The 9,468-nt window shown below is 49.0% G+C and overlaps 1 protein-coding gene across 3 annotated transcripts in view; it reads left to right on the forward strand.

The window, feature by feature from the left end:
• Nucleotides 1-6,486, forward strand: part of Bicral (BRD4 interacting chromatin remodeling complex associated protein like) — a 91,631-nt gene extending 85,145 nt beyond the window's left edge. For all 3 annotated transcript variants that reach the window (XM_036167953.1, XM_036167954.1, XM_036167952.1), the window contains 4 exons: nucleotides 223-368; nucleotides 1,410-1,504; nucleotides 2,344-2,446; nucleotides 5,290-6,486. In XM_036167953.1, coding sequence (XP_036023846.1) covers nucleotides 223-368; nucleotides 1,410-1,504; nucleotides 2,344-2,446; nucleotides 5,290-6,071 — 1,126 coding nt within the window. In that variant the 3' untranslated portion in view covers nucleotides 6,072-6,486. The remainder of the gene's footprint in view (nucleotides 1-222; nucleotides 369-1,409; nucleotides 1,505-2,343; nucleotides 2,447-5,289) is intronic.
• Nucleotides 6,487-9,468: the final 2,982 nt, after the last annotated feature.

A 9,468-nucleotide genomic window follows, 5' to 3' on the forward strand; every position in this document is an offset into this window, starting at 1 on the left:
TCCTCGGCTCTTGAAGAGAATGCCTGTCTCTGTGACTAGCACACACTGATGCCTGGTGGGAGCATTGTGTTCTGGAGGTCAGGGTCATAGGAATAACATACAGAATAGCATGTGGAGAAGGCAGTGCCACTGTGCTGTAGGAACGGCCCTGCTAATAAGTGGTTTGACTAGTTGATTTCCTGACGTGGCCTAACCTGGACACTCGCTGCTTCTCTTTTAAAGCATCCTGCAGCAGTTACAGAGGGACCAAGCCCATGCTGTGACACCCGACAAAAGCCAGTTCCAGTCACTGAGTGACACAGTGCAAAGACTGCTCTCCTTCCACGTGTGCCAGGGCTCCATGCCCACCGAGGAAGACCTGAGGAAAGGTGAGCAGCCACAGCCCTGGGGCATAGCTGTGGCCATGGCTGCCCTCCCACACACCCCATGAGTAGAGCGGTGGCATGTAACTAGTTTACTGTTTCCTCAATACCCCTGCCCATGGGTAGGGCTGTGACTTGTTCCTAATAGTCCAGGAAGGGGATCTCCAGCTGTTGACTTGGGGCAGCAGTGGTGGGACGCCGCCCAGTTGAGGCTGGAGTGGGATGGCTTTCTTCCAGGTCCTTGCAGGGCACATGAACTTGACCCTGGCTGTTGTACCAGGTCCAGGGACTAGTTAGTTCCCTGGGGTCCCAAAGCAAGTCTAAGGCATTGTCTGGATTCCAGGAAACTGACACAATTAGGGACAGGCCCCTCTCCAGCCCAAGAGCCCACCCGTTCTAGTACCTATACCAGCTGTCTGTCCAAGTCCAGTAGCAGGATTTGGTGCCGCCCCACTTTCCTCCCCCACCAAGCCCTCCATGATACCATTTCCTCCACTTCCACTGGTCTTGATCCTTCCAGGATCTCCTGATCCGCTGGGGGTTCCAGGGAGGTCTCATGAGTGGCTTCCAGAGTCAGCAGTAAAGAGCTGTGAAGATTCTGAGGAAGAGTGAATTGAAAAATGTCAGATTCCTCCAGACTAAAAGTTAAAACCCAGAGCTTGAGATCGTGACCTGCAAGGGGTCATGGACTGGTGTGTGTCTTCCCAGGCAGATAGTCGGACTTTTACTTGTTCAACTCTTTCTGTCTGCCCTGCTTCTGGGAAGGATCAGAGCTGAGGGAAGCAGCTCAGGAGCTCTGTCCAGTGCTCTTCCTTCCTGGCCTGCTCAGAGCAGCAATAATAGGCTGTTGGTTTCCCGGGCTGAGTTCCCTACCACACCCAGTGCAGGGACGTCAGCATCTGTCTGCAGGGTGCTTACGCAGAGAAGGCTAATCTAAAGGGGTGTCTGGAGGGCATCCTTGCCATGGGTAGGTTGTGGGAATGAGTCGGTGCCAGTCTCAGGAAACAGACCCATCTCTCTTACCATTTTCTCTCTCTTTTTTTTAAGTGGACAATGAATTTGAAGAAGTCGCCACTCAGCTCCTCAAAAGGACCCAAGCGATGCTGAACAAATACAGATTCTTGCTCCTGGAAGATGCCATGGTAACAGTGTGCTCACCATGGCTGCCTGAGCAGCTCAGCTGGCCCTGAGGCACAGAGAGAAGGTTCCAGGGCTTCCACACCCAGACCATAGTTTATAAAGAGAGATGTTTGTGGTTGGAGGAGAACTCACACTCAGCGATCACTGAGAGCGATCTCAGCGGATGGCATTGACAACCATTTCTGATTGAAAACAAACAAACTTCTGAGTCACCTAATAAGACTACCTCACCGGCATGGTGGCACACACTTTTAATTCCATATCTCAGAAGCAGAGGCAGGTAGATCTCTGTGAATCCAAGGCTAGCCTGGTCTACAGAGTGAGTTTGAAGCTAGCCAAGTTTACATAGTGAAACCCTATCTCTAAAAACCAGCTCAGGGGCCGGGCGGTGGTGGTGCACTCCTTTAATCCCAGCACTCGGGAGGCAGAGCCAGGCAGATTTCTGTGAGTTCGAGGCCAGCCTGGGCTACCAAGTGAGTTCCAGGAAAGGCGCAAAGCTACACAGAGAAACCCTGTCTCGAAAAACTAAAATAAATAAAAAACAGTTCCATCATTTGAGAAAGGGCTACTTACAGCTGTGGGTGGCTTGTGACTATAATCCCAGCAGATGGGAAGCTGAGGCATGATGATGGCTACAAGTCTGATGCCAGCCTCAGCCCCATGGGACTGTCTGAAAACAGCAGCAAATGTAGCAGCGTCCTGTATAGTACATGTGTGATGATGGAACTCTAGAGTATCTAGACGCCAAACTCTGACTTCTCACTGCTCATTTAGTGCCCCCACACAGTGGTCCTTGTCCCTTGATAAGAGCATCTGAAGTGACTGGCTCTCTCCTTTTCAGAGGATCAACCCCTCTGCTGAGATGGTGATGATTGACAGGATGTTTAACCAGGAGGAAAGAGCTTCCCTGTCTCGGGACAAGAGGCTGGCGCTCGTGGATCCTGGTAAGAAATGTCGGGGTACAGGTCTGGGGGACAGCTGTGATAGTCCCTGAGTAGTGTGGCCTTTGGGAGGTCTAGGTGAACCAACCTGTAGTAAGTCCAGAAGCAGAGAGAGTGAATTCTGGGAAGGGAAAACTAACGCAATTGAGAGTAGTACATGAATACCCCAAGAATGTCTCTAGTCTACAAAATCCTCCTGGAGTTTTACATTCAGTTAAATGACTGCTTTTCCCCGTTCAACTTCAAATCCTAGTCGTTCTAACCTGTGAGAGTGAATGAAGTCAGAGGCTTCTCAGTGTCTAAGGGACATCAGTGAAGCATGGCACCTGAGCATGAGCAGCAAGTTGTAGTGCCCTGTACAGGTACTTTCTCTGTCCCACCCCCGTGAGCTTTTAGTTTTCCCAAACCTGTCCCCACTTGCTTTTGTTCTTGTTTTCTTAGACAGGGTTTTTCTGTGTAGCCCTGGCTGTCCTGGAACTCATTATGTAGACCAGCCTGGCCTCAAACTCACAGGGCCTGTCTCTGCCTCCCAAATGCGGAGATTAAAGGTGTGAGCCAGCTGGGCGGTGGTGGCGCACGCCTGTAATCCCAGCACTCGGGGAGGCAGAGGCAGGTGGATCTCTGTGAGTTCGAGGCCAGCCTGGTCTACAGAGCTAGTCCAGAATAGGCTCCAAAGCTACACAGAAACCCTGTCTCGAAAAACCAAAATAAAATAAAATAAAATAAAGGTGTGAGCCATTACACCCAGCTCCAAAACTGTCCTTTTTAAATCTTATTTTAAAATTTTTCTCTCTGCTTAGTTGCCCACGTTGATCTCAAGTTCATGTGTCTAAAGTGATGCTCCTGCCTCAGTCCCCTAAGTAGCTGAGATTAGAAGCTGTAAGTCATAAACACCATAGTAGTCCAGGGAACATAAATCTCACCTGTATTTATACCATTTATAAAAATGGTTTTAGAAGTCACATGCTAGAAAGGATTTTATATTCTGATTTTCTTTTTTATTTTATTCTAGCATTTTTTTTTTATTTTAAAAATGTATGTGTGTGTGTTTGTATAGGGGGAGCACCCAAATGCATGTGCAGGTCAAACGACAGCTTGTGGGTCCCAGGGCTTGGACTCAGGTCATCAGACTTGGTGGCAAGCTCCTGAAGTCACTGAGCTGTTTAGGATTTAACTTACATGTAGGTTTATATGTGTCTGTCTGTGTGTGTATGTATGCACATGTGTAGGTGCCCACAGAGGCCAGAAGAGGGTTTTGGATGCCCTGAAATTAGAGTCACAGGCAGTTGTGACCCCACACACATGGGTGCTGTGAACTCAGGCCCTCAGGAAAAGCAGCCAGCACTCTTAACCACTGAGCCGGCTCTCTGGCCCCTGGAGTTTTTATCTGATTTTTATCTTTAGAATAACATTTGACTACATTACCTTGATAATTTGGCGTTTTCATTTACCTGGGGTAGCTGGTTTGATTTTTATTCTCCTCCAGTGTCTTGTCTTTTTCTTTTTCTAATGGTTTAAACTTTTATGTGAATGGTTGTTTTACCTAATACATTCATACCTGGTACTCACAGAGCCCAGAAGAGGGTGTCAAACCCCTGGACCTGGAGTTACATTTGGTGGTGAGCCGCCATGTGGCTGCCGGGATCCAAACCGACGTCCTCTGCTAGAGCAGCCAGTGCTCCGGTAGCTGAGCCATCTCTCTGGCCCGCAGGGTTTCTCCTTGAGTTTTTGTTGTTCGGTTGTTGAGACAAAGTTGTGCTCTGCCACCCAGAACTCATGCTATAACTCAGACTGGCTTGGCAATCATAGCAATCCACCTGCCGCAACCTCCCAGGTGCCGTATTACAGGCGGGTCCACCACCTAACTCTTCCTTATTGGTACGTAAATATTAAGGTTCTGCTTTAGGCCTGCTTTGGCTCAGGAGATTTACAAATATAATGTGTGGACTGATAGGCTAATGGACAAGTCTGGAAGAGATACTGTGTATGTACCAGGAGCCTCACATCCTTCCAAAGAGGACATTAGAGGATCTGTTTCTACCCCTTCTGAGAGACTGAAATCTCTGCCTTTGGTAAATGAGCTGCTTCTGATAACCACACCACTTTGTCATCCATTGTCACACCCTGAGGAGCAGGCTGTGTCTGTCACGTGGCGTCCTTGTTACACTCTAGCCAACTCTGTCCCCTGGAGCTCCTCTTTGGAGGTGTGCTATGTGCTCTGTGCTTTGGAGATGGACTCGCTCCTTCCTTAGACTCTGCTGGTGTAGCCCCAAGTCCTCACCAAGGCCTCCCTTGGCATCCTCTGGCTCCTGGAACCTGACAAGGGTGCAGCCCGTACACTCAGACATGGCCTCCATGCCCGATGGCCTTCCAAGCAGACACCGTTTTGTGTGCCTTTGTGCCATTAGTTTTATGATCTGGGAGAAGCACAGCCCTCACACCCCACTGTAAGCGCAGAGACAAGGTGTACCCACCCCCTTTGCCACAAAGCCGCTGCCCTAAGGAAGGAAGCAGGTTGAAGCCGTGACGTTTATTCTCAGAAGAGCGGTTAACAAAATGAAAATGGAGGACAGGCATGTAGCCCTCTGGGTAGGGGGCCTCCTCTGTGCACCAAACCCTGGGTTAAGCTTCCTGTGTGGAAGCTGGCCCCAGAGCCTACTTTGAGAAGATGCCCCTTTGTAAAATTGTCTCTGAATGTTTCTGTGGAGTCGTGCTGTGGGGTGGGCGGGAGGAGGAGCAGAAGACCTAGCTGGCCGGAGGGACTGCCCTCTGCTCCTGGTTAGGAGGGCTTGTCATGGGCTAGGCCTCACGTTGACCATTAAAGCTCTTTCCGATCTCATTTCCAGAGGGTTTTCAGGCTGATTTCTGCTGTTCCTTCAAACTTGACGAGGCTGCCCCCGAGACACCACTTGACAGGAATGACCAGCATCGCAGCAAAGCCAGCTCGCTCCATCAGGCGCCCAGGGCCCAAAGCAGAGACCGAGCCAAGCCGGGCACGGCAGAAGCCGCCAATCATGAGCAGTTTCATCTAGTGCCTAACCACGTGGTGGGCTCTGCAGAGGGAACCATTTCTAAAAAGGCGGAAGGCCACGGTAGAACACTGAAATATGACAAAGGGGGCTTAGGCCAGTACCGGGGTGCACCCGAGGACAAGGGCAGCCGGAGGGACCCCGCCAAGGCCAGCGGGTGCTCTCCAGGCCCCGAGGGCCACCGCAAGACTATGCCCAGGCCGGATCATGGCTCGGAGAGCAAGCTCCCGGGCATCCTGGCCAGCGCGCACCTGGAGATGCCGTGCCTCGACTCCTTCCAGGACAAAGCCCTGCGGAATTCCCCAAAGAATGAGGTTTTACACACAGACGTCATGAAAGGGTCGGGTGAGCCCCAGCCGGATCTCCAGCTCACCAAGAGCCTGGAGAAAACCTTTAAGAACATTCTGGAACTCAAGAAGGCGGGGCGGCCGCAGAGCGACCCCGCGGCCAGCGGCGCCGTGGACCTTGACTTCCCCAGCTTTTCTCCAATGGCTTCGCAAGAAAACTGCCTGGAAAAGTTCATCCCGGACCACAGTGAAGGCGTTGTAGAAACGGACTCGATTTTAGAAGCCGCTGTAAATAGTATCCTTGAGTGTTAGTAGCAGCCGCCCTCCCCAGACCCCGCCCCGGACCAGTTACATTCTCTCCCAGCAAAGCGAATGGAAACGTCTCCTGTCTCCAGCCTGCTTGGTCCTCCGTCACAGGTTATCCTTTCTAATCTCCACCCTGTTCTTTTGAAGAGCAATACACGTCGTCGTGGCTGCAGGGAGACCCTCAGCAAACCCATCTCTCTCTAGAAGGCAGCCCGATAGGCCCCACACATTTCAAGTGTTAGCTTATGGCCATTGTTCGTTTCCTTGTTTTGTGGTTTGTTGGTTTTTTAGCTCTGTCACTCGATGAGACCACAGTACACTTGGCCCTGGGTAAAATTTTGACAATCATAAGTCATTTCAAAAGAACAGACTTATTAAAGAAAAATCAAACAGGACTGATAGAAGCTACTTTTTTAAACAATTTCTCACTGCAGCTCCAAACTAGTAGTTTTGTTTTTGTTTGGGGAAAGGGTATTTGTGAAGGGAAGTCTGCATGACTCCTCCATGCTCTCTGAGCAGTGGGGGCCAGTTGCTCTGCCTGGAACCCCACAGTCCTGGCCTAAGACAGCTGTAGCGTAGACGCAGAGCGGTTGTAGCCCTCTCTCTTGAACATCCGAGTGTTTACTGATGCTGCTGAAGAAAACCTTTCTTTGTCTTCAGCACATCCATGGTGACTTCCGTCTGAGAAAGATCTGTTCTTAGCCCCAGGTGTACAAGCTCTCCCAAGCGCAGTAGGGAACAATGGGAACCAGTTCAAAGGCAGCAAGCAGGCTGGGGAGGCCGCTGGAGCAGCCAGGGTCACAGTGCATGTAACTTGAAAGAGTTTGGGGTTTTATAGTCGGTGAAGTCGGCACAACTTGTGTTTTTATTGTTGCTGAATTCTGTCTGTTAACCTCCATCTTCCTCGCCCTCAGCAAAGAGCCAGGCCTCAGGAGTGCGGTCACCTAGAAACTGTCTTCTGTTTTTCCAGTTTAAACTTTTGAAGGGGACTTCTTTGTGCTTCCTCTTTCTGAGAACAGTAGTCAGTGCTGGCGTTGGTCATTCCCAAGACGGTAAACCAAGGGCAACAGCTGGCATGTCACCACGGAAAGAGAGGACCCCCACGTGGGTGGCCCATGTTCGAGGGAGCGAGCCTTCCCATCCCTCGTGGGCCTGTCCCAGGGCATGATGTTTCTGTTTCGGCTTTCATTCTCTGTGTCACGGTCACTATTGCTGGGAAAGCCAGGTCATGGGCCATGTGTTTGCACACGCTGCTCCTGCCACACCGCCCACCTGTCTGACCCTTTGTCCATCCCCCAGCTGTATAAACGCACCCATTGATTTCCACGTTACTAGATCCCCAAAATGGAGTTGTCCCCATGGTCATCATGTTGAGTGTTTCTTTTCCAGACTGGCCTGCAGTGGAAAGGAAGGCTTCTGATTTTTTCAAACAACATGGCAACAGTCTAGGCATGTTGGCACACACCTGTAATCCCAGCAGTCAGGTGGCTGAAGCAAGAGAGTCTCGAGTTCAAGGTCAGCTTGGGCTACATAACACACCCCTGTCTTAAAAACAAAACAAAAGAAATTGAGCAACAGCAAACTGTATGTTCCCTTTTTACCCCTCTGTCCACTACATAAAGAAGCCCTGTGAGACAGCCAGTCTTCAAGAGAGCAGTGTACCCTCTCCCAGCCCGCAGCCCAGCCAATCAAACTAGGGAAACCTGGGCTATCTTAGAGTTACCCTTTTTTCCTTATTTGTGCCAATGTCCAAGATGCTGACTTCCCTTCTGTATTATAACACATCAGAAAGATGAGTTGTTTGCCAGTTAGAATTCTCTGTTTGGGCCCCTCTGGGTTTAACAGGCTGCCCTGATCCCTCTCATCCATGTCACAGGCTATTCTGATAGCCTCATGCTTGCCTAATTCAAGATGGCCCCTGGACATTAGTAGCACATGGCTACTAATGAATTATTGCAAATCAGTGGAATTCTTGAGACAAGAAAAGTCTCGTGTGTATTTGTTACCTCTTTCCTCCTCCTCCTCCAACCCTTCTATCCCAACCCTAGCTTTCCTGTATGTCAGAGGACAGGGCTTTGGAGCCCTGACATTGGTCCCACAATGGAAAGCCTAACGTACCAAAATGAAACTTGTACATTTCTGTGTCCTTGTATGTAAGTTCACTTTATGGAGGAAAGACTCCTGATAATGACAAATGAAGATTACAAAATGTATTTCCCCCTGTGATTAGGTTACCCCACGCGGGTCACAACTCATGGACGAGCGCCCTCTGGTGAAGGGAAGCGTCTGCCTCAGTGGCCAGCCTTTGGTGGTTTAGGTTCATTAGCCAGTTGAGTCCTCGTGCTCAGTAACACAAATCACTTTTTCTTTTCTTTGTTTTTAATCTGTTTGTCATTGTGGAAAGTACGGATTTGTTATTACGCATTGATTTTCTGTGTCCTTAAGTACTGCCTAAAGATGAAGCGAATTTTGAACTGGCAATTACGAAAAGGAAATCCTTTAGCTCTGGAGAATTGAGTAGACTCTGTTAGATTAGGGAGGCCTCACAGGCTGGCCGGCGCAGAGGACGGTCACTCACTGTCAGTGTGGTGTGGGCTTTATTTGCTTAAATACCTTCATTTGTATAGTATGTCTCACTTGAAATTGCTTTGTATACATTTTGTAAAAATATTTATAAAATGTTTTGTAAAAAAAAAAAAAAAAGTATAACAAATTGCAGTTTATTTTGTTATGTTGGATAAATACTGTTAAACCAGTCAGTACCTATATTGTTAATCCATGGTTAGGAAATGTTCAGTTGGAGATTACAAAATGAAACAACCATTGCAATACAGCCAAAGATTTGGGAAACTGCGTCACTGTGATTGTCTTGATTTTGCAACTATGATTGGCTCCTGTCCCTAGGCAAAGAGGAAATGTTCAGTGGGATTCTGTAGAGACATTTAACACAATCAGAAAGCCTCCAGTCAGAGGACAGGCTCTCAACTTCTGCTTCTCCACAGTGACAGATTAAACGAAGTTGTGAGTAAAGTTGGGTCTCCCTCCCCGCTGGTCACTTGGGTCCTTAGCTAAGGGAGGAAAGTGGGGATCATTTCTGATGGCATCAGTGAGCCTGTGCAGGAGGATGGTTTGGTTTTGTTCTTTTTTTTTTCTTTCAGTTGTCATATCAAGGAGAAAGCTAAGGGAAAATAAGATTAACTCATTTAACACTCCAGAATGAACATTTGGTTCCTAAGTTAACCAGATTGTAGTGAGAACACATTCTGGGGTCCTCTCTGTAACATCAGCCCTAGGAGGCCTTCTGAGTTCCCTCACAAATGTGACTTAGACCTATAGATTTTTCTCCACTCTGGGGGCTTAGAATTTACACTCACACTCCTTGGGGGATTTGGAAGTAAAAGTT

This window comes from Onychomys torridus, chromosome 18, assembly GCF_903995425.1.
Source record: "Onychomys torridus chromosome 18, mOncTor1.1, whole genome shotgun sequence".
Classification (NCBI taxonomy): domain Eukaryota; kingdom Metazoa; phylum Chordata; class Mammalia; order Rodentia; family Cricetidae; genus Onychomys; species Onychomys torridus.